Here is a 26431-nt window from a genome sequence, read left to right on the forward strand (position 1 = left end):
GACAAGCATGCGTTTAGTACATTAAAATCGACGCCTTTAGCAGGTTTCTCGTTATACCAATAGATTAAGTTCATTTTTTTGGGTTATGACAATATTGATGACGATCCAGTGGGCGTTCGTCCATTTAATGGCCTAAAGGTGCATCTCGGAGAGACTCATAGATTGATTTAAGGCCATACACGCTTCCATAGGTTCCAATCGAAATATTTTGTAAAACTATTTTAATTGCAAATTCCCAACATTTAATATAATATCACTCATTTCTTAGAACATATTCATAAATTTCAGTAGTTATTGTCCTTGACTTCGTATTGATTTTCCATTTTCTATTAGCCCAAAGGAGAAAATTTCCAAGATCAATTTATAACCAAGTATTGAAGTGTGTACAGTTTTTGGACTCATATGTATTTACATTTTATTATAGGAACTACTGCAATCGTTGAATGAAACGAAGGCCAGCAGTGCTGCCATTTCGGAATCCCTCGCTGAATCAACCCATTTACAAGCTGAATTAAATAAGGAGTGCGATGCTTATCGTCCATTGGCTGAGTTTGGGAGTACGCTGTATTTTGTGTTGGCAGATCTTGGAAAGGTTAACAATATGTATCGATTCTCGGTTGCAGCCTTCATGAGATTATTTGAGAAAATATTCAGAGTTCCTCAGGTAATGTATGGTTAGAAGTAATAATTTGATTTTCAGTAGAGATAATTTAAACAGTGGTATAGCAAGCTGGGGACACACAAAATATCTCAAGTGGGTTGAAACTTAAAAAATGTTTAAACACTAAGGTCTTATGCAGAGTCATTCGAACGCGTGATTAGTACCATACTAAAGAGTTCGACTAACATATGTTTCCTGCAGTAGTCAGGCCTTCACAATGACGCTAATCATACGTCAAAACGACTCTGCATAAGGCCCGAAATAATTTATTGTTTTTCATCCAACTGTATATGAAACCAATATAGAATATATTATTTTATACCTCAAGAGTAAGCGTGTTGTAATGCTAGTAGAGGTTGTGTACTTTTCTTAACAGTGTAAGCGTTTGAATTACTCCACAACCGTTAACAAAGATATACGAACCAAAGAACTAATTATATTGTAAACGCAAATCTCGTGACATCAAATACCCAAACGAAATACTGAATCCGTCTGGCACCCCATATAAGTCAAGAGGCTTTAAAAAAAAAGTCGAGTAAATTGCTGTACTTCTTGCGTTTTTCTGTTTCACGGCGAGCAGCCACGTTGCCAGCTTGTGCTGAGGAAGAATGTAGATTTGAAGGAGCGAAGGTGTCGGAACAAGTAAAATCCCATAGAAGTGCTTTTCCTTTTTTCCACGGTATCAGGGTCATACCATCTGGACTCTTGCCGTCTGCACGACTGCATCTTAACGGTTCGCGTATAGAAGGAACGCCTGCTGAAATTAGTGCCCTCATGATAATGTCGTTGACGCTGAAGTGGCGTGAATGTCTGCCCGAACTATTGGCACAGGAGAGTCCATGAAGGCCCTTCTTGTTTACGACACTTCTACAGGCAGGACATCTGTGTTGCTCGCAAGCATCTGCTCCCAAACACAGTGCACTGGCAATTCGAAAACTCATTGGGAAGATGTAATCCTAAAGAAGGTGACGGGATAGCGTGGAGCTGCTTCTGGAGATGATGTAGCTAGGAGTCTGGCCTTATCTTCTGGGTTATCGGATGACTGAAGTAGAGCTGAAAAGTGATGATTTATAAGAGGATCGTCCCAAGAGGATTGTAGTCCTCTCTTATCAAGATCAGAGGGATCTGATCCCACGATAGATGACCACTTAGAGATGCTGTCTTGACATCCGAATCCGATGCTAGGCTAAGATCTTGTTGGAGAATGGTCTCGATCAATGTCTTAGCGCCATAGAATGAAGACAGAAAGGATGAAATAGCCAGGTCCATGGCGCGGCAAATGCCGAGACCTCCGTGGTTAACAGAGAGGGACGCCTGCAACCAAGAGTTATTGTTGAGTGAACAATTCAGGATAGATTCTAGACCGGTTTTCAAGGTGTTGTCATAGCATTCCAGAAGATCAACATCCCGCCAAGAAGGAACACAGCGAAGAAAGTATAGTAGCCTTGGCATGGACAATGAGGCACGTGTAAAGAAGAATTCTAACTTAGAAATTTTGTCTTTTAATATTGTTCGTCTTGCCTCATTAGATAATACTGCTCCTAATAAACTGGCGTCATCTGTCAACATTCTTTGAATCCCAGGCGCGGCTCCGTTAAGCAGCTTCAAAAGGTTATTACACTGCTCATTGGAGACTCCGAGAAAGCTGACCTCACATTTGGAGAAATTCATTTGCAATCGGATCTTAGCCCGTCTACGGATCATTTCTAATGTCTCTAGTAATTTATCCTTGTCTCCAGCTATAGTCCCGTCATCCAAATACCATATGTTCAGTTCCGTATTGATACTGTTAACGTTGGATTGTAAAGTTAGTGCGAACAAACCAAGAGTGTCACCTTGTTGTACGCCACGCTGAGACAGGATTATTTCGTCTCCTAAGTATAAGTTGCTCGGTTGCGAGTAGCACTGGTGGACGTATCGATAAATTGATGGAAAACTGTTTTTAACCTGTATGAGCATAGAGTCACGATTCAACTCGTTAAATGCGTTTCTGAAGTCTATTTTCAGGAACACTTTCTCCTGCTGGTGTGGAAAAGAGTAGTACATACGAGCAGCGTGGACTGCTGCTTCTGCTCCATGTGAGACGCATACCCCCAGTTGGTGTGGGGATAGAAAATTCTTTGGCAAATGATTTTGGCTGACAATCTCCTCCACACATTGCCTACTGCGATGGGACGAATGCCGCCACTTTTCTTCCTCAAAGCTATTAGTGATTCTCCAAAGAAAATAGGTCTAATTTCCGTGGGCACATCACCGGAAATAATCAGGTGGAGAAAATCGCAGATGGTGTTAGTCAGGTGGTCTTTAGTTTTGCAGTCTTGGGAGAGTAGGAGGTCCTTTAATATTGAAGGACGGAGACTGTCCATACCTCCTGATGACCCGGAAGGAAAGGATTTAAATGCCTTCGTAAACTGGTCAGCTAATACTCTAGGCGCTACAATACTTGGCTCAATGAGATTGGGAGGTTCAAAAGGGTGGCTGTAAGCCGGATGTTTCTCTTTTAATGCTTCCAATACAGATCCATTCGGAGAAGCTGTAATATCTTCTGAGATGAGAAGCCGTACTGCGTTGCGGACATCACCATCTACTAATTTGTTCTCAACATTCTTGATGTTAAAAGTGGAATTTACTGGTCGTCGAGCTTTGAAGGATTTTTTACTGTGGTTAGGAAGGGATTCACAGTAAGAATCAGACCAACATCGCACTCTTTGTTTAACCCATGATGTTAAATTATTCACTTTGTCAGCTTTTGATGGAACGCACAGTGTAACGTAAGGTAAAAAGAAAAGATTCATCCAAGCTTCTGGGTCGTTTGTATCTGTTGCAATACCTCGCACAGAGAGTCAGCCACTGTAGCTCTAGCCCCTCGAGGTACCCTGCGCAACATTGGAGTAGAAGACTTTATCTTGCTAGAAGCTTATTGCATTTGGAGATCAAAATCTTTCTTGGGTAATCGACATTGTCAGTGGATGATTGCGACTTTCGTGAAAGCGAGCATGGTTTGGTTTTATTGATATCACACTGGCATTTGCTATTGTGAATTGCTAGGCCTTTTAAACTAACACACAATTTGTTACAAAGCTTACAGGTAGTCTCGTTAGGCCTGTTTGAAAAATCAATGAGCTATAAAATATATATATATTGATTTTAAATATGAACTAAAGTGATTCTGGTCCCGTTATTATAACACTTCCCTGCCACCAAGGGGAACTTCATAAGATTGCTTAAGATAATTTAAATGCGTCTATGTTAATTAATCCAACTAGGATTATATTTTAGTATCTTGTGTAACCATAACTCCATTCTATCACGGTGCTAGCTTTAAAGGAGTGGTGCACATATATTTGTTGCCACAAAATTTCCCTATTCTGATACAAGAAATATAAGTATTCAGTGAGGTTAACCGTAAACTAGTAAATATCAAATAGTTTTCATTTTAAAAGCATAATGTAGTAAAATATTCGAAAGTTTCAATTTTTCCCAAATTTTTCGTTTTTTTTTTTTTTTCAAGCTCAGAAAAACACTTTTTTTTATACCCAAAATTTCCGTTTTTTTCAGGGGTTCACATCACTACTCAAGACACGCAACAATTAAGGCTCGCAAGCTTATTCGTGGCGATATTGGGCGGAGTCATCATCTTTATGCCAGCTTTATGTTTGCTTTGTTGTTAGAACAAAAGCCTGTAAACTGATTATCGTTGTAATCAGATTACTTTTTAAAATTTTTGTTTGTTTGGATTAAGCTCGGATAAGAGAGAACCTCGGTTAATCGAAAGTCGGATAATTAGACTCCACTGTATTCAACACCGTAGTATTGTCTTGACAGTAAATTGACAGAACAGAATTTTTCACTTCAGTTGCGCAAAGAATAAAAAAGTCAACCGTAAGAAATGTACAAGTATCTTGATACATTGAATTTGCAAGAACTTCAGAAGTGCTTTTCGCATTTTTTTTTTTTTTTTTTTTTTTTTTTTTCTGACAGAACGAGTATTCCAAAACTACCATTTTATTCATACAAGATATCCTAATTGAAAGGTGCGTAATAATTAGCGATGTAGCCAGCATCATATTATGAATTGTCTAATATTCATAAAGCCTAATGTGTACTTTTTTTTAGGACGGCGAAAGTACAGAATTAAGAACAAAAATCCTGCAGAAGAAACTTCTACATTTGACATATCATTATGTGAGTCGCTCTCTGTTCAAAGCGGATAGACTAATGTTCGCCTTGCATTTAGCCCACAGAATGTTTCCGAACTTGATGAAGGAAAATGTGAGTATTATGTAATATTATATTGTTAAATTTATTCTCTAATTTTCCTTTAGCACTAGCGTCTTTGGTTTTTTATAAATTAATTGTTTCCACTGAGCCTTCGGCTCACTGTACACTGCAAGATAAAATCGTGCTTAATTAAAAAATGTAATTGTTTACACTTTTTTTTTTAGGTATTTATTTCGAGTTTGCCCACCAACCATTCTAAACTCCATACTATATTTATGTAGTTATTTAAGGACTTAATTATACACAACATTGTGTTGATTTGCAAGCCCTAGCCAAGTAGCAACGTGTATTAACGCGAGTGTTTAATTGAATCAGCGTGATGTTAAATCGGCAAATTGCTTGCACAATTTAACACCCGATAGCGCAGATATCGATATTTATTAGCGTGACTGTTTGTTATTAAGATTAGTGCAATTTTAAATCGGCAAGTTTCATGTGCAGTTTAACACCCGATATTGCAGATAGTGACATTTATTAGTGTGACTGTATATTATTAGCATTAGCGTGACGTACGGTCTGAAACATTTGCCGTTTATTATTAGGATTAACACGTGTGACTAACAACAAGAGTTTGTTTCTAACGTGGTTTATAGTATATGCGAATGTTTTCGCAAGTGGCACGTTTTATATCAAATATAAGAAAATGGTACTCCTTCTGAACGTAGTGAATTTGGTCTGAATAATCATATGAACTTCTGTGTGATATCGTCGTCAAATCCTATTCCCTAATCAAAATATAAATATATAATTATCTTAAAAATCAGGGGAACATTTCAGACATTTAAACACACTTGAACAAAAATGAATAACCAATTTGATTACATGAGGAATTTATAGGATGAGACTCTAATATTAACAAAGTATGCACTCACTGTAAGCACCCGACTAAAAATATCTTCTTCTGTAGACATTTCGGCAATTACATATTGTTTTTATCAGTGCTTAATTTTCCTGCACTGTAGAAACAATCTATACTGAGTTATCGTGCAGAAATCAAAATTTGGTGGGTTAATGTAATGCTGTTTATGATGTCGTCGTTTTACATGTATATTCCTTTGTCTTTATCTATATTCAAACTTGGAGATTTTAAATAAAACTGTCATATTATATATCTGTGTCAAAAATAAAGCTTACCAGAGTATTGTATTCAAATTTGGAGAGTTGATATATTCCTGTCATATTATATATCTGTGTCGAAAATAAAGCTTACCAGAGTATTGTGTTCAAATTTGGAGAGTTGATATATTCTTGTCATATTATATATCTGTGTCAAAAATAAAGCTTACCAGAGTATTGTATTCAAATTTGGAGAGTTGAGAGAATTTAGGACAGAATAATTATTACGGTCAAGATTTTTCTAGACGGTGAGTGCTTATTAAATCCAATTTTAAGAAAATACTATGGTATCTTATTAGTAGTCGCTTCGAAACCTCAATCTCTCCATATGAAACAATTCACATAGTATAATGTTGAGTATTGTTTACTTTCAAATCATGAATGGAATACAAACGTATTCACAGTGAGAAAATAGGATCACATTTCTACTAACGTGTTTATTCCAACTGAATTTCAAATGGCCGCACAGTGGAAAAACAGCATTGTAAACTACAAGTTACTCGGATAAAATATCAGTGGTTACTATGCGTGTTGAGTGTTTTTTTCTACAACCAATCGCTTCCCTGCTTACATGACGCGTTATTTTAAAAAATGCATATTTACCTTATTTACTGCAAGTCCAAGATATAAATCTATTAATCCTCTTCAAAGACAACAATTGAAGTATATGACATATTTCATAAACATATGTCAAATCTTGGCTCTGTTTGGGTTTTCTGCATGAGGAATGCATTAACTAACTAATCCTGTGACCTATGGAACCCGGAGGTTCAACGCCGCGTTCACAAAAGCTCTCTATTGACTTTTGTCCTTAGCCAGCTGGACCGAATTTCTACTTTGTATTCCTATTTCTTCGTGATCCATCTTAAAAATTTTCGTTCTGTCCGCGCCTAGGTCTTCATAATGGTCTTTATCCAATTGGCTTTCCAGTTAAAATTTTGAAAGGGTTTCTTTCTTTCTTTCTTTTTTTTTTTTTTCATGAAAAATATATGGTGAAATGATACAAATTGTGATTTTATTAGACTCGCTGCTTAAAGTGTAGCACACTCCCCAATAAGGTTGTAAACTAAAAACAAAATATGAGAGAGAGAGAGAGAGAGAGAGAGAGAGAGAGAGAATTCGTTGGATGCAGTCGAAAGATATTGGAAATTAAAAGCAAAATTGATTGTTTAGACTACAAGTCATGAAGTGCAGAGCTAACTGTGCTCAGAAATACAGAAAGACAAATCGTACTCCGTTGAAAATTTGATTCTTGCAAATTGAAACAGCTTTTTTGTTTGACAGGTCCATCCTTTTATTATTTTGCACAATTTTAGCTATAAATATCAATTTCTCTTGCTGATTGAAAAGTTCCACATGATAGTGCTGCCACCTAGGGGAAGTAAATTATAACTATGCCACCCCTCGTCTCCTTGCATTATAGCAAAATAATGCATGCAGGACGGTTCGAATATCTTAGTGTCTAACAAGTTGCAGTGGAATTATTAAATATTTGGTTTAAAATACGTGAAGTGACTTAGAAAAATTGGGTTTGTATGTGCGAAGATTTATGGAGAATCAGAATCAAACCGTATATAGAATATTTATTATAATACTAGCATATATTACCCGCTTCGCTGGGTTGAAATAAATAATTTAAAGACACATCTTTGTGTCTGATGTATTTTATTGCTATTAATTGGGGTCGAATTTGAATTTAAACGGGATCGAAAGTATTACTGTTCACCTAAGCGACCCAGAAAACTATAATTCGACACTGATAGCGGTCATTTTCGATCATTTTTATATGTATATATATCTTTCTCCTCTTCCCCCAAATGGTGAGGCTGATTTTTTATTTAAACCGGGTTGGAAATGTCACTGTTCATCTGAATGACTCCGAAAACTATTGATTAGACATTAGTATTGGTCATTTTCGATCATTATTATATATAACTCCCCCTCCTCCTCCTCCGTGCTGTGGCACACGACATCAGAATTGTCACTGTTAATCTCAGCTACTCCTAAAACTATGGATTCGACACTAATATTAGTCATTTTCGATCTCTTTAAATGTTTATCCGCCTTCCCTACGTTGTACACTCCTCCTCCCCAACTATCCAGGGCTGAACTTGGATTGAAACAGCATCAGAAGTGTCACTGTTTCTCTCATCGACCCCGAAAACTATGGATTCAACATTAATATCGGTCATTTTTGATCATTTTTAAATTTCTCTCCCCCCCCCCCCCTCTCCTACGTTGCCTAAAGTAATCCCTGCCCTGAACACATGAAAAATCTGATTGAGATCGGTCGGGTTGTTCAAGAGTGATGAATTCACAAAGGCAGTCATTTTTATTTTTATTTTTTTAAATATATCTCCCCCTTCCCTATGTTGGCTCATCAAAGGGAAACGATAAAAAAAAACACCCATGGCCCGTCCCTCATATATGTTGAAAATTTGATCGAGATTGGTTGGGTGTTCAAAAGCTATTAGGTTTTATTTATACGCCCCCTTCCCTAGGATCTACCGTTAAAGTGAAATCACAAAAATGTTTCCAGATCCGAACCTTATGTATGTCTTGGAAAGTTGATTGAGATCGGTCCGATAATTCAAGAGTTATTAAGTTACAAAAATAGTCACTTTCAGTCTTGTATAAATTGATTTTTATACCCCCCTCCTTCTCCTCCCCTACGTTGCTCCGTCAAATTTAAATCATAAAAACGATCCTAAGCCTGAACCTATGTTTAAAATTTGATCAAGATCGGTCGAGTGGTTCAGGAGTTGTTTTATTTACTTTTATACCTCCTCCCCACCCCTCAGTTCTACCATCAAAGTGAATAGCTTAAAACCAACCCAGCCTCGAACCTAATCCCTGTTACAAATTTGATCGAAATCGGTCGAGCGGTTCAGGAGATTTAGAGTCACAAACATAGTGATTTTCAATTATATATATATAATCTTTTTTGTATTTCTTTAGTGATTGGTTCCTTTTGACTTGTAGTCTTTGATTCTATTCGACGTATGGTCGGATTCCCATTGTCCATAAATTCACTCTTCAATTTAGGTATTTATTGTGTGATATATTCATATTATTTGGTAAAACATTATCTAAATTGAAACCTCAAAATTGCAATTATTTCAGTAGAAAATCCACTTTATGCAACGTCAAACCGTGAATCGCTGGACACTAGGAAATAAAATTAACCGTTCGATATATTCATTTGTTTGATATATATATATATATATATATATATAGAGAGAGAGAGAGAGAGAGAGAGATGTCACGTGCAGTTTTTTTGAGTTTATATGTTAAATTGTTGAATATTCGAAAGGATATGTAGAATTCCATTTCCGGTTCTCTAGCAATAAGGAACTCCAGATACGTATCTAACCATTATGTCCTCTAGTGCAGTTTGCACCAAACGAGTGACAATTACCGTTAGAAACTGAAATCCATACTAAAGTGTCAGTTGGGTGATAAATGAAACAGAATCCAGTGGTAATACAACTATAAAGTAATTACATTTTTTCAAGAGGAAATCAACCATAACACACACGGAAGTTCAAGTACTTTCTCGTTAATATTTTCTCAATTAGCCTTGAATATCACTTGTACGTTGACAGCGCTAATCCTAGTGCCTTGTGTTTGACACTTGTTTTATTCGCATAAGCACAATGACATTTTCTCAAGTCTGGGATAGTCCATAATGTTATGATTTTATTACTTAAGCGAATCTGTAGATTGACAGACACAAATATGAATTTTAACACTTAATTCCAAATGATGGTTTAATTCTCTGTTTTGTTTATTTTTAAGGAATGGGATGCATTCACTGGAAAGCTTATGTCGGATATGAAAGTTGACATGAGTGTGTTTCGTAGTAGTGTTCCATCATGGATTGATGAAGAACGTGCGTTGGCCGTTTACTTGTTTAAGGTAAGTTTATTATAGGGTGTGGAAAAGTTAGCTTACAGATACAGTAAAGTTTTCGGTGTAGAAATAAGAAATTTGCGTTTCTTAATACAAAAATCTCTTTCACAGCTGTATCGTGAAAAGTATTACTGCAAAAAAAAGTATTAATTCATAAAATGTAGTGTCTTACTTTGAAAACTAAAACCCTATGCCATTATTGTTGGTAAATCTTGCAGTAATGAGGATAGATACTAGAGATATGTTCCGTTGAATCACATAGTATGTAGTAAATTCTGAAAAGAAGGCTCTGTTCAATGCGATTTCATGACTGGATATGTCAGTGTTCTAACTTCATTTATTAATAGAATTTAAGATTTCTGTTTGTGTTATACATGGTGTATCAAAAAGGACCTGACAACTTTTGACAACTCATTTTGATTTATTTATTTATCTTACAGACAGTTTTGGAGACATTTTGTAGCAAAGTACATATAGTTTTGACTCATGTAGTACACTAGTTCAGAAACAAGCCATCGCAAGCGCTAGCAGCAGTTGGAGCAAAGATGGCTGCCTTTACTGGTTCCGAGCGTGCTAGCTATGTGTTTTGGTTTGTGTAACATATTTTTCGTACAAATTATTGCAAAGATCCTCCCAGTAGGCCTACTGTTTATCAGTGGCATAAATGTTTTATTCAAACTGGATGTTCGGTAAGACACAATAAATCTTCAGGTCGTCCCCGTACGTCTGAAGACGTTGTAGAGCAACTGAGACAAAGCTTTAACAGTCCTACAAAATCAACCCGGCGTGTTTCTCGACAGCTGGATGTCCCACACATGATACTTGGCGTGTGTTAAAGAACTGATTGCCTCTCAAACCATACAAATTACAAATGGTACAAGAATTAAAAGACACTGATAGATTGCTCGTAAGGAACTTTGTGTAGAAATGCTATATTGACTTCAGATGGGATGTGTGCTGCATTACCAAAGGAAGTCACATTGAACCTCTTTAGGTACAATGAGCTCCCTCGTGGCTAAGCGGTTAGCGTACTCGTCTTTGGCGTGGAGGACCCGGGTTCGATTCCCGGCGGGAGCTAATGTGGTTTGGATTCCACGTTAACCAGTAGGTCCACGTCTCATATAGCCTCGCTGCTGAACGGGACGTTAAACCCAAAATCAACTGAACTCAACTCTTTAGGTATAAGGTTAAAAAAAAATAACCTTGATGTATTCTGCTACGAAATGACACCAAAACCATGTTTATAACCTAAATAAATAAAACAATATGAGTTTTGAAAGTTGTAAAGTCTTTTTTTGATACATTCTGTATATGTAAAAATCTGGCTTAAGTTTAGAGTTGCCCCTCCAGTCTGAAGGTGCCCTTGGACTTTGCAACATACAAAAAACAGTGCTTAAAATATTAAAAATTGTTACATTTCACTTAACTTCAGTACTCCGTGTGCTTCACAAAAAATTTAAAAGGTTTTCTTCATTATTTTTGCGCATCCCTTACACCTGTTCGCCATATTCGCCATATTTTACAACTACCATGCTGTTGAAACCTTCCGCAATGTTTCCGCATCCGGCAAATAGTACTAACTTCCACATATCTTTTCTCGTATTAAACATAACTCTCCCTCCTAACTTACATTCCTAAACATCAAATAAATACTTTAAATTATCATTTCTTACCTCATTTCTTCTGTAAATTTTCCTGATTTTTATAAAAAGCGGAGGGGTAACTCTAAACTTAACCCAAAAATCTGACGCAATAAGCTTCCTGGCATTATGAAGATCTGTTTTTGGGCAAGTGACAGTTGAATTGTGTGTGTCAACACATCATTCGTAATTTCTACTTTCCACACTGACGTTCGCTATCTTTTAATTCAAGTATCTTCAAAAATTGTATCGTTATGCTAGGTAATTGGAAATCGAACCTTAGTCATACATGTTAACAATTAGATTAAACGTAATTTAGGGTCTAATGCTAGGTTTTAATATTGTATGGTTTTGATGATTTTCAGGAAGCATTACCTGAGCTGTACAAAGAACTGACTTTAGACGATCGTTCCGTGTGGTCACATTTTGCCATGAGCGGTGAGTGTGAAAAGGAGTTCCCGGTTCAACTAGCGAAGAAGCTGACGCCATTTCAACAGGTTTTGGTTGTCCAAAATTTACGTCCCGATCGACTACAAAGCTCACTCACGCATTTCGCACTTCAGGCATTGGGTACGTATCTTTGTAACTACTGTTGTACAAATAAATTGTTAATGTAATGTTTTCTTTTAGTATCCGGACAGAGCATTTACTTTGTTTGTTGTTCGTTTCTGTGAAGTTCAGGAAGGCTATATGAGACCAGGACCTAAAATTTAAGTTGGAATGCGAACTATCATAATGCGTTCAATGTTTTCAATGCTCTCTCACCAGAAATCGAACCCGGAACGACATACACTAAAGGCGCACGCTCTAGTTACTAGACTGTCGGATATGGTCACAGTGTGTCTCGTGCTTGTCGACTTGGAGAAGACTTATAACAGGATACCGCGCCAAAAGATCTCTATTTGTGTTGAGAAAAGAGAAGTGTCCAAGAAAAGTATGCGCCCGTACCTCACTCACTCAAAATATATCGAAGGAGCATGGGCGCCCGAAGAAAATTTTCTAGGGGGGGGGGGGCATCTTCGCGGTTACTATATTACGTCTGGTACTATACATGGTTGGCTATATTACGTATACATTTTCTAGAGCCAGGGGGTGGACCACCCTGCCCCCGTTTTGGGCGCCCATGCGAAGGAGCTAGAAACGTGTCGAGAAGAGTATAGGCTTCACGAACTGGATACCTGTAAAAGTTAGTTTATATCAAGATTCTCCCTTGAGTCGGTTGAACTGGTTGATTTCTGCCACTTCCGGCTTGGGAAGGTAAAGAGAGATGAACTGGTTGATTTCTGCCACTTCCGGTTTGAGAAAGTAAAGAGAGAATATGATATCCATTTTTAGAACTCTAAATCAATTTCAAGAAACCGCTGCTCGCTGCCACTTCTCATTTTCACGTTGTTTTAAGTTTTCACGACGAGTTTCTCTCTACGGTTTTCAGGAATACGTGGTGTATTTTTAGTTCTAAATTAACACTCATTTGCGTAGTCTTGTTACCTGCCTCCTCAGAATCTCTTATCCTTTTTTTTTTTTTTTCGCAATGTAAATCAATATTGAAAGTGAGGGGAAGCACGGTGGCTCAGTGGTAAAGCACTTACCTTTAGTGCGCGGAGTCCCTGATTCGATCCCCAGCCAAATAAGATTGTAGTGAACAACATCGTGCTCGTGGGTTTTCTCGGGGTACTGCTGTTTCCTCCCACTTTCACATTCTACCAATTCTTCATCATCACCATTCACTTGCTTTAATCATCGTCTTCCTTAGCTTCAAGGGCATAATCGTGGGACATTAAATTCAAAGATTTCATTTCTTCCTTCAGTGCCTTTATCTTTGGCGTAGTAATGAACATTCTATCTGAAAGCATTAGAGACTCAAAGAGGTGGATGAGGTCATAAATGGGAAGGAGATAGTGTAATCAAGAATTTTTAAATATGCTAGGAAAGAAAAATGGTTACAGAAATGATACTTTGCAAAAGTGGCTACATCAGATCACAATATACCATTCCAAATGGACGGTATTAAAACAACGGGGGATGATACCATAAAATGGATAGATATGCCTTTATGTCATTCGGACGCATTACAAAATGTTTCCAAGAAGCATAGAAAAATTTATTATGTTATAAGAGTTTCTTCACTAATACACTTGAGCTCCCAGATGTCTCTGAAGTCTCATGTACATCCTGTCACTTACATAAGAATGATGAAGGGAGCACATACAAATACTATAACTGAAAGAACATATTCAGAATACCAAATACAACAATTTTCAAATATCATGTCTTTGAAAACACTTCTGCAACATCGATAATGTCAAATTTGTGAAAAAGCTTTCATCATTAATAGAAACACAGGCATACAAGACTTTCTTCATTCGGACGAAGGGATTAAAATTAAATTTGGATAAGGGCACTTTGGACAGAATTTGGAAAAAATGAAATCGTTCAGTTTGTCCCACGATCATGACCTTTAGGCTAAGGGAAATTATGACTAAGGTAAGTGAATGATGATGGAAGAATTAACGAATGGAGAAGTGGGAGGAAACGAGAGTGTCCCGAGAAAACCCACGAGCAAGGATATTGTCCACCATAAACCGGGTATCGAACCAGAGACCCCACACATCAGAGGTAAGCGCTTTATCACTGAGCCACCGTGCCCCCTACCAAAGTTGGGATAATAGCATTGTCACCTACCACTCAAGAAGAAGAAGAAGAAGAAGAAGAAAATTGACATGTATATTCTCCGGAGTGAAACAACGAGGTGTTTTATATTTGAGTGTAAACATTTAATTTCCATACTATCTATTCACAAAAATTCGACGTTTAATGTAATTTTTAAAACAATCTATAATAATTCAGAGGGGCGAAATTTAGCATAGTTTCTTAATGGTCCAAAGTCATTTATGCTTGCAGTTTCCGCAATCATACAAAATAAATAATAAATTAAAAAAAATAAAATAAAATAAGCAAGTAAATGATAAGCCATTTAAAAACTTTCTTGATATGCTACGTTACGTTCACCTCCGGTACTTGCACAATCATTTTTAGAGAGGCAGTTTCTGAGTACTTGATTACTCTCCACCTACCTCTCTAAAAATTTGTGTGCAAGTTCTGGAGCATTCTTAAACATAGATGTTTGTTTGGATAGTTCACATACCAGTTTCTCATGGATGTCTTGACCCACTACGATCCGTCCCCTAGTAGTGAAGCTATGAACTTTTAATGGTTCACCTGTTTCGTTTTTTACACCATATAACTCCGAAACTATCCACTTTTGAGCACAGGTCCATATGAACTTTTTTTTCTTATTTTCATGTGAGAAATCTGTTCCCAAAATATTGTGGCACGTGTTTGTAACACCGTGTATTTGTTGGAGTTTACCATTCCGTTTCAGAATCGAGAATATGAAACATGGAAGTACAGATTAAGATCAAGTCGGAACCATTGTAATATGTTCATATTTCATGACTTTTCTACTGAGAATCAAACTTGGGAGCCTGTGAACTAAAGGCGCGCTAGCAACTAGAGCAGTGGGGAAGAAAAACACGTTACATGTTACGAAAACTCATGTTTCACGATACTTGTTAAATTTGTTGAATTATTGAGACAAATTTAAATAGGTTTCACTTATGTCAGTCAACACATAATGTACTTAATAGTTTCAACATTTGAAATTCATGTTGTTTTTTTTTTTAAGGCTTGAAAGACTTGTCGCCTCCTGCTTTGAATTTGCAACAAATCTTCGAAGAAACTGTATCTACAGAGCCAATTCTGTTAGTTATATCGCCTGGTGCTGATCCGTCCGAAGAACTGAGAATACTCACACATAAGATGGTTGGCGAGGATAATTATTACGAAGTAAGTGTTTATACTTGTAATATATACAATTACCAATGTAAGTGCTCTGAATGGCGGTGTCACGTCTGAAGGGCCCTTACAGAAAGCGAGGGCAGAGAGGTCCGAGCCGAAAACGGTTGCATCCTTTTTTACCAAAATTTTGCACTTCTTTCATCTAAATTTTGTACTTGAAACTCCTCGCTCTATGTATTACACAAATCTTCGTTATGGGAAATATGAATACAATAGATAAGTTTCGATGAGACTGATATATTTATTATTTTAGAGAACGTTTAAAATTAAAGAACAGTATTAGTCAGGATTTGGGTGGTAATCCTGTTTTTAGTAAACGTATTCTCACTTATACGAGGGTGATTTAGAAAGTAATGCCTCCAAGGCGATACTTTTATTTGTGTTTGATAGATAGCACCGATACAGGTATTAATGGAAAGCTTGCAATTTCAGCTACAAATGGTGGCATCATTTTTCAACATAGTCACCATTACGGGCAACACGCTTGTGCCAACGCGAAACAAGGTTTTTCATGCCATCGGCGAAGAATTGTGAAAGCTGCTGGCGACACCATTGCCGAACTGTTGCTTTCACCTACGCGTCACAACTGTAGCGTTGGCCCTTAAGGTGATCCTTAAATTTGGGGAAGAGCGAAAAGTCGTAAGGCGGAAGATCCGGACTATAGGCAGGATTAGGCAGAATGTCAACAAAACTTTGTCAGCAGATTGGACAACTTGGATTTTTTGGCGGAGGAGAGGACGTGTGGCGGTACTCAATCGACTGACGCTTCTTTCCAGGTCCGTTTGGTGTATCCACGATTCGTCACCGGTGATGAATGTTTCTGGGCGCACAACCTTCCGCAATCAGAAATTCAATGACAGCTCGCTGTTTCAACCGGACGTCACCCCTGGATGCCGTGGATTGCTCCATTACTCTAGAATGAGAAGAGATAGGAAGGTGAAACAAGTGACATTCTATAGCTTAAGCATCAGTGCATTAATCATAAACATTTCGAAATGTTTGCAGTACTATTGCCCAAGTAGTGGGCTTGGAGGCATTGCTTTCTGAATCACCCTTGTATTTGTAAGATTGATATAGTTATCTTTCTCTGAGGCATTTCTTCGTAACTCGTCAGTATCAGTTGCAACTTTTGACGCGCGTTGTTCTATTGTTATTAGTTGTTTTTCGGTTACGTTTTCTGTCTTCATATTCACTAATTTTTTTTCGCCTTTTCACGTCCTCTCTCCTATTTTATTTTATTTTTTTATAGTTTTCTAGCTTGTTTCACCAAACTGATATGCCATTTATGCATTGTTTAGAAGACTTATTTTTGATATTTATGTTTATTTTTAGAGTATTTTTCTTTCGTCGACGGTGACCAGACGCTCAAAGAACTCGGTCAGATTTTCACTGTACTGTTGCATCAACTGCTGGCAAATCTCCACACGCTTTTGTTTCTGTGCAACGGTGAGGTCATGAGGCACCCATTGTGCACACACCTTGTGCAGCTTTAAATTCTCATGAATGATAGTGTAGAGGGAACCCCGTGATAGACCTGTTTCTTTCTCTAGTTCATCAAACGTGATTCTCCTGTGCTCCATTATCAAGTCATTCACTCGCGCGGCATTGCTTGGTCTGCGTGCAGTTGCAGGACGCCCAGTGCTTTTGTTTATTGCAGCACTGTCTTTGCCTTCTTTGAATTCAGATACCGAACGAAACACGGATCTGCGACTTGATGCTGTGTCCCCACATACAGCTAATAATCTGTTGTGGATGTCTGAAGTATTCAATCCTTCCCTCCAGAGAAACCACACTGTCCACCGTGGCCCATGTGTGTCTGCTTCCATGCTGTCTTTTTGCTGTCCACCAGCGTCCTGGCAAATTGGAACAACTGCTGCTACAATGAGCTACCTACGGAAAGAAACAAAACCATTTAGTGGGGTTTGATAGTACTATAGTCTATTTGAATGCATACATCAACAAACATTTCAAACTGCTACTTGGCACAAGTTACAGGGGGGAGTCCCAATCAGTAGATAGATAGATTAATTAATTATTAAATTCAAAATTAATCACAACACATTCAGCTCTAATTCATATGTAATTAATGTTGAAAATTGAGTAATATTTTGTGTGTCTTACGTTTACTTAACACAGAAGTAGTCTAAATTTCGAACCCATTTTAGTATTTGGCTTAAAAGAAGATTGTATCACGTAACTTATGATTTCCCAGCCTATAGTTTGAAAAATCAGAACACTTGTATGTGTTCAATTATTTTAATATTTTATATTCTAGCTAGTTCAATTGTTTCGAAATTATTGTCAAGGTGACATTATAAACTAATGTCAAAAATTGTTTGATTAACAATTGAACAATTAATTTTTTTTCAATAAATTGCTCGAACAATTATTAAAATAATAAAACAGTAAAGAATGCATGGTAACGCCTTCTAAATTAGAATTAATAAAATATTTTGCCTTGGAAGCTTTGAGTAGTTATCTTCACTACAATATTTCATTTCTTTACTGGAAACATAATCGTGTAGTTGTACTCAGAATAACCAGTCGACTGCTTGTAATGTTTCTAAGGTAAACTATTTTATTATATCTAATCAAATAATATTTCTGTTCAAATCAGAATTATTCGAACTTTAATTTTCAAAATACAGTAAAACCTGTCTTCAACGGGCCCTTTATTAAACGGAGACTTGTGTTAAACTGAAATATTTCACGGTTCCGTGAATTTACTGGCAAAAATCGTGTTAAATTCCCTTCATTAAACGAACCCTGTATTACGCGGACAAACCAAATCAAAATAAGCCTATTAACGGAAATTTTCAAGTTTCAGAGTGCACGATTTATAAGTTTTTAGACATCTATGAGAGGTTAGATATATTTTTAGGAAAACAGACAGTGATGTGCACACCGAAGCAAACACGACGGATATAATGCTTTAATTGAGAAGTATACGGAAAATGTGAAAGGAGAAGAGGAAGTGGAGGAACAAGAGAAATAAGACATTGAGTTGGAAGAAGTGTGTAGGCTAAAGACTTATCAAGATTCTGTCAAAAGTTTAAAGGAACTGCAGCATTTGCCTTACGTCAAAATGACACTGTTCAGTGTGGTTTCTCAGGCGAAAGTCTTTGTGGAAAATTGGGCAGACAAACAGCGATGTACACAGAAAATCCTCCTTGACTACTGGAAAAACTAAGTTAACATGTATATAGTACTTTTTTCTGTTCATTGTAAGTTTTGCTTGTATTAATGCATAGTAAAAATAAATACTAAATTGACTAAGGTACGTACAGTAACTTATTTTATCTCAGTATGTCCATTATATTCATGCACTTCTTTTTGAGTAGGTCTAGCTTCGTTACCGGAAACCTATCCTTAACGAAAATTTTTGAGAGTCCCGTTCGATTCCGCTAAAGACAGGTTTTATAGGTATTAAATCCATAAACTTGTTTCGTGTTTCAGGTTGCAATGGGACAAGGACAGGTAGATTTAGCACTGAATCGCTTGTATACAGCAGCCCAACTAGGCCATTGGTTGTGCTTAAAGAATCTTCATCTAATGACTTATTGGCTTCCAACATTGGAGAAGGAATTGAAATCGCTTGAACCCCACGAGAACTTTAGATTGTGGCTCACGGCTGAGGCACATCCAAAGTTCTCACCTATATTAGCTCAATCCTGCCTCAAGATCACATACGAGGTGAGTATAAAATTTAAACAAATGTTCTCTTACTTTTAACTTATTATTAATAACACTTATGCTGATGCTACTTTTTATAGGCTCTGAAAGGGAAAGTTGCTTTTACATTCGCTTCGTGTATTCGTTATTATGCCTGTAACGTTAAATATCTCGAGAAGTGAAAAGGATTGTCGACACACGATCTTCAGATTATTTGGAATCGACATACTGTATTTAATCAAATGTTTTTCAATATCCTGACCTATTTGTTCTTTGTGTCGCCAGGAATGTACTGTCTGGGGTTTATCTTATTACGAGAATGAAAATGCATATACACTATCCTCATATAGCTATATATATATATATATATATATATATATATATATATATATATATATATATATATATGCAGAGTACCATTATTTTGTGGAATCACTCAGTACCCCAATTTTAATGTGTTCTATACGGACGATTCTAATAATGATAATTTTGTTGGTTGTGCCTTTGTCACGAATGAAGCCAGCTCGGAATTATACCCCGACCGGTAAACGATGATTTCTGACAGGTTTGCACAAGGCCACGGCGAGCGAGCAGAAGACAGCAGATCAACCAACCTTAGGCTCAGAACCTGTCGCGTCTCCATGGTAACCATCATATATTGCCAAACTTTCATTCACCCCATCTCACCCTCAACGAGGAAGCAGACGATTCTTCCCTTACGCGACAAGCACATGGCAACACCGCACTCCTCAGTCGTCCTCGCGAGCTGAACTGTCAGAAATCATCGTTCACCGGCCAGGGTATAAGTGTACATCGCCTATGTTCGTTTTCCCTGCTGAACTCACTACAGTTAAGCTTGCCTTCAGCTATACGCTCACGCTTTTGTTTCACTGTGTGCTGGTTTGCACAGACTCTGAGAGCGTTGCTATGAGCCTGCAGATTGTCTTCAGTAAGCGTGGCCTTGTTCAAAACATTCTTGTGAGATGCCATCAACTACAGCAATAGGGTTATGTTGTTGTCTGCTGGCTGCCGGATCATGTCGGCATTCGGGGAAACGAACATACTGACACAGCTGTCGAGCACGTCATTTTGGCAAGGTTGCATTGGAGCGTCGTCTCGCCATTCCGCCGACCTCTGTAGCTATTTTAAATCCTTAATGTACTTTCATTGATAAGATTGGAATCAGGCAAATGAAAATAAACTGCTTTCAACTAAGTCAATCCTGAGATATTGGCAGACATCCTTTCGTTCTACTCGCAGAAATGAAGACTTCTGGCGCGTTTGTGTATCAGACACTATCTAACACTCTCATATAGTAATTTGTTAGGTGCTTTGAACCGTCGTATTGTGAAGATTGTATTACAAAACCTGGGAGTCAGGTGCTGATTCTGGCTCCCACTGAATAGAGAAGTGAACTTCCAATTTTTGTAACGGAGTTTTTAGCTGCAGCTTTCGCTGCTCTTATCTATTTTCCATATAATGTTACAATATCCTCTGATAATATGGCAGTTATGTACTGTTATCAAAGACGTATATGTCGTGTATATTATTAGTTACCTATTGCACATATTGTATTCTTATTGAACAATTTTAATGTGATTCATGTACCATCAGAGGAAAATAAAGCAAATGGGGTCTCACGAGCCTTTGGCTCGATCCTACGACTACCTTCGACCAATCAGAGCGTTCCACCTGGCAACTAGGTTTACAAAACCTGGGAGTCAGGTGGAGACGCGTCAGTTCGAGCAAGTCGAGAGTGAGAGTAGGACCGAGCGAAAGCGCGCGTGAGACTTCGATTGATTGTGAAATGTGCTGATTCTGGCTCCCACTGAGCATTCAGCACATTTTTGTCGAATGTCTTGAGTTTTCAGAGAACGTATTGGACTGCCGCGTACTCTTGACCAAGCCTCGGGGGCCTTTCTTTCTTTCTTTCTTTCTTTTCTTTCTTTTTTCTTGTTTTCTTTTTTCTCTTTCTTTTTTTTCTTTTTCTTTCTTTCTTTCTTTCTTTCCTTCTTTTCTTTCTTTCTTTCTTTCTTTCTTTCTTTCTTTCTTTTTCTTTTTTTATTTTTCTTCCTTTTTTCTCTCTTTCTTTCTTTTTATTTTTCTTTCTTTTTTCTTTCTTTTTCTTTTTTCTTTCTTTTTTTCTTTCTTTCTTTCTTTTTTCTTTCTTTCTTTCTTTCTTTCTTTCTTTCTTTCTTTATTTATTTGTTTATTTATTTTCGTTCTTTTAATCGCCTATAACGGTTCTGCTTATACTTCATAATCAAGATTTTATTAACAATCTTACATATGAATTTGTTTATTTGGATAAATTGCAAGTAATAATTACGAGACATGCTACGTTTCGTCGTAAGCATGTACCATAAGGTACGTGCTTACAGCGTTAGCGTTATTTCTACTTGACTTCTTTGTTAGAGCCTGTCTATTCCACCTGTGCCCTGGGTAAATATGCGAACTATACTTCAGCCCCACCCCCACCATAGTCTGGCAGACGAAATCTTTCCTTTGCTTAGGGAAAAGAAGTGAATGACCTCAGTTAGAGTGGCTAACAACACAGAACGCAGCGAAGTCCGTGAAATAATACGTTGTGGCAACGCTTCCGCATCCAACAATTGAAAGATCTCGGCCGCAGCAACTTGTCCCTTCTCTTTCGAGAAAGGTACGGGAAATCAAATATCTACAGCAGCACCAGCAGGGGCACAGTTGAAATAGAAAGGCTCTATTACTATGTATTAGCCAAGTCACATAAGGTCATTATATTGACCTGTTGAATTATCCCTCAAGAAGTATAGCTTGACTTTTTAGTGAATAATCATATAGTTTCTTTCTGTTGTATGAATAACGCTCTTTAAAACAAATTGGTGTGCAAATTCTTGCATTGTACGATTTTACAGTCATTTGAGCATAGTATGACAGAATTGGATATATATATATATATATATATATATATATATATATATATATATATATATATATATATATATATATATATATATATATATATATATATATATATATATATATATATATACTTAGCTGTACTTTTGCAAAATTGCCCTTGTATGTAGGGGGCGCGGTGGCTCAGTGGTAGAGCGTTCACCTCCGGTGCTTGGGGTCCCTGGTTCGATCCCAGCTCGCGCCGTGTGGACTTTGTGGTGGACAAACATCATGCTCGTGGGTTTTCTCGGGGTTCTCCCGTTTCCTCCCACTTTCTTCATTCCACCACTTCACTCATCTCTCATCATCACCATCTCCTTTAGCCTAACCGGCATAACCGTGGGACGTAAAACTTGGCCCTTGTATGTACAGTTGTATGCCTAGCTCTAGCTCTGAAAAAATCATGTGCAAAAGTATTAGTTTGTTTCCCAATGTAAATACAATGAGAAAGTTGTAAAAACATTGAACCACAATCCTTGAAAGTAGCTACGGTTAAGGTTTTTGTCATTTATTTAACCTTAATATGACAAATTTAGATAGGATTAAGGAATGTACCGGTACTAACTTATAGACCTCTACAACCTTGTACATTAATATTGAAATGAGCAAATCAATATCACGTAACATGTGTCAAATAGTGGTAATAGAACTAATTTGTATTAACACAAGAAATACTGTCAAAAAGTTTGTTCAGTAACTTTCCAGAATGAAATAGTTCCAGTTTCTTTCGTTATGCAATCCTACCGTAAAATCGTTGAAATTTCAGGCTCCCCAGGGAGTAAAGAAAAATCTACAGAGAACGTACACTGGCTGGGGTCCAGAGTTCGTTGGGAAAGCCAATAACGTCATTCGAGCACAAGCGCTCTTCGCCTTAGCTTGGTTCCACGCTGTTGTACAAGAAAGACGAACTTATATTCCGCAAGGATGGTGCAAGTTTTATGAGTTCAGTGATTCTGATTTGAAAGCAGGCGCTGAAGTGATGGATCAGTTATTTCAGAAAAGCAGTAAGTTTTGCATTCATTCTTTCTTCTTCTTCTTCTTTTCTTTTAATTGTAGTCTTGATATTAATAGTGTATGAACATATGGCTTTATTTCTGTTAGCATTATAATATTGGTTTATTTCTAAAGTGAAATTAATTTGAGAATTTTAACACATCACCTGCCATATGAGTTGAGTTTACTCACGCTAGTTTTAGACCCGTGTTTTTGTGAACCAGATACAAGTCACAGGTGTCTTTTAACTTGAATGTCACTGGTGCAGGCTCGTAGCCAGCCCAAAAATGTGAGGGGGGTGGGGGCAGTAGAAGTTAGGGGGCCCGATCCAGCCATATTGTAGTTCATTTGCAAGCCTTCCTTGAAAATTTTAGGTGGCCAGTAAAAATTTAGTGGGGCGGCCCCCGTGCCCCTCGTAGATACGGGCGTACATTGATGTGCATGTTACTCACACTACCATACTGTAACATCATTTCTGTTACATGGTGGTTGGCACTCTAGTCAAAATACTCCATTTGTTTGTGATAGTCTTAACAAAATATATATATTTTTTATTGAGGTATAAAGGTTGTTTTTGTTTTATTCGCGAAATTGCAGCTAATCTATTTTCGTAATAAAATACCGTGCCCCCTAGAAAAAGATTTTTTTGTCTTCTATTGTGGCAGTCAATGTATTAACACAAGCTGTTGGCATACAATGTTAAGTTGCGCCTGTAAATTTGGTTCACTGTGCTGTATGCTTTATGCTCTTGTCATAGTAAATAAACTAATTAAAAACATAAATAAAAATAAGGCAAAATGTGTTTAAGAATCGTGTTCCGTTCCTTGAGGACGAACTGAGGCTGAAATGTGCAAATTTGACTCTTCATATTTAAGGGTGAATCAGAATCACGCAAGTGGGACTGACAGTATTATAATGTTAATATGTGTGTTATTCCACATGATAACTCTTGAAGCAAGCCATTTTTAAAATTCTGTTTTTGCAATTATCTCAGTTCAGTTCATTAATGGAATCAATTCATTAACATCTTAATGGATAACGGTGACTTAAGGCCGTCCGTTAGTACACGCTAAAACTCGTGAACAAAGTTTAAGTTTTGAATTATTTTCTTGCAATAGATAGATAGTGCGATTATCTCTGCTGAGTTCATTAATGGAATCAATCCATTGACATTTTAACGGATAACACTGACTTAAGTCCGTCCGTTAGTACACGCTAAAACTCATGAACAAAGTTTAATTTTTGAATTCTTTTCTTGCAATAGATAGACACACAGCGATTATCTCTGCTGAATCCATTAGTGGAGTCAGTCCATTAACATTTTAACGAGTAATGGTGACTTAAGTTCGTTCGTTAGTACACATGTCCGCTAGACTTAAGTTAGTTAACCAAATTAGACGATCACGCGAATCACTACCAAAGCTAGTTAAGATATGTGTAGGTCAGCACGGCTTTAAGTTCAAGGTTATATATCCAGAGGCGTCAATTGAATATGAACTAAATACTGCTGGAGTGTGTTAATATTAGAAGAATAGTGACGAAAACATGTGTTAATAACGATCTCTTCACAATGTAAATTTAGTATTAAATAATGTTGCCACTATATCGTGAAGATTTTGAATATCCAGAATGGCTCTTTACCCGTAAATTTAAATCCCTTAAGGGTAATGTTTAAACTTCCTCTTCTCAGTTTCTAAGCATTTTTTTATTTTCTTTCTTAGAAACTGGTGGTATCGACTGGAACTTTATTCATGGCTTGTCTGAGAAAGCTATCTATGGTGGTCGAGTAGATAACATATATGATATACGAGTATTAGCATCATATCTACGCGAGTTTTTCAGCAACTCTGTGTTAGGTGGACAGAGCCATGCGAGAAAACCACTTGGTCCAGGCATCAACTTACCATCGACTGCCAACTTTAGGGTAAGTTACTATTTTGAATGTGCACTCTAGTAATAATTGTATTTCGTAATCCTTCTGTAATCATTTAATGTAGAGAATGCGAAGACCTACTTTGCAGATTATTTTGTAGCCCAAAGGTAAGAAAGTTTCACTACAGGTTCATGTCATATATATACGAGGATGTATTAAGAAGTTATGAGACCAGGATTAGAATGTAATTCCTGGTTTAAGTTTGAACAATATCACCTTCAAAATATCCCTTTGTACAGGAATATATCCATTCCAGGGCCGGTATAATTACTGGAAGGCATGCTGAAAATTTTGTTCTCGAAGCGTACCAAAGAACCTTCTGCAGTTTCCATATGATCTCTTCCATGCTTCGTCACAAGAGCTCGGTCAGAGGAAACATTGTTACTGAGCAGCGAATTGCTTGCACTGTCACGTATGACAGTTATTGTGGCAAGGTATCCGACTATGCCCCATCGAAATATTTACATATTTTCAGGTATTGAACTCATGAAACTAGTTAGCTTCAAGTGATGTTTTGCCTTTAAGCACGTGCCATTCGAAACACTTTGCTTTCGCCCAACTCACGGGCCCATTTCAATGTCACATCGTAACATTTCAAAAATCTCCTCTCAGAAACTATCTTTGCTTCAATTTCACGCTCATGCAGAAATCGAAAATGTGAGGGCACTCATGGTCACAAACAATCGTATTGTACAACTGCCAATTTTCACATAATAATACCACTCGGAATATTGAGTGCCGATAATTTCTGTTCCTAATTACATTGTATTCATTCACATTCAGTCGTCTGTCGGCGGATCAAATCTCTGTGAAACTAATCTCGAACTTTTCGATATATCTGTGTAGTCTCAGTGTTGAAAAGTTATGTTAAAACTCTGAACAAATGTTGAGTGCGATGAAGAATATGTTATACTTCCCATACTTGTGGCATGTTTTATTTCCTTAATAAGTATATTAAAACGAACTTGAATTATAATGTACGATAATAAATTTAGACAATTATGAATTTTACTTTGGAACTTAATATTTTATATATTTAGTTATTTATTATATTTTAGGACTACATTGACGTAGTGAGCCACCTATCAGAAACAGATAATCCAGAATTCTTTGGCTTGCCAGCCAACGTGGACCGATCATGGCAACGTATTACAAGTCAGGAAGTGATCAGCAAAATTAAAGGTAAATAGCAGAAAGTGAATGTTATTATATTTTTGTAAAGTCTGTGTTGTCAGTGATGGCAGTATTATTAGCTTAAAGATAAAATCTGTATATCGCATTACCTCAGTGTTGTATACACATAACTACTTTCAGTCTTCCTCTTAAACGTAGTAATGATTAGTTGATAACAGTACCATTTTGCTTCATTTTTCTATACTGGCTTACGGTATGGATTTTATTCAAATTAATTTCACTCACTTATAAAAG

The 26431-nt window shown here is 37.1% G+C and overlaps 1 protein-coding gene across 2 annotated transcripts in view; it reads left to right on the plus strand.

The window, feature by feature from the left end:
• btv (dynein cytoplasmic heavy chain beethoven) overlaps nt 1-26431 on the plus strand; it is a 437347-nt gene that overhangs the window by 385078 nt on the left and 25838 nt on the right. For both annotated transcript variants that reach the window (XM_081739028.1, XM_081739029.1), the window contains 9 exons: nt 425-664; nt 4778-4933; nt 9857-9976; nt 11976-12180; nt 15296-15456; nt 18925-19161; nt 22844-23081; nt 24792-24994; nt 26062-26185. In XM_081739028.1, coding sequence (XP_081595154.1) covers nt 425-664; nt 4778-4933; nt 9857-9976; nt 11976-12180; nt 15296-15456; nt 18925-19161; nt 22844-23081; nt 24792-24994; nt 26062-26185 — 1684 coding nt within the window. The remainder of the gene's footprint in view (nt 1-424; nt 665-4777; nt 4934-9856; nt 9977-11975; nt 12181-15295; nt 15457-18924; nt 19162-22843; nt 23082-24791; nt 24995-26061; nt 26186-26431) is intronic.

The sequence above is a fragment of the Thermobia domestica genome, chromosome 14, assembly GCF_964235325.1.
Source record: "Thermobia domestica chromosome 14, izTheDome1.hap1.1, whole genome shotgun sequence".
Taxonomy (NCBI): Eukaryota; Metazoa; Arthropoda; class Insecta; order Zygentoma; family Lepismatidae; genus Thermobia; species Thermobia domestica.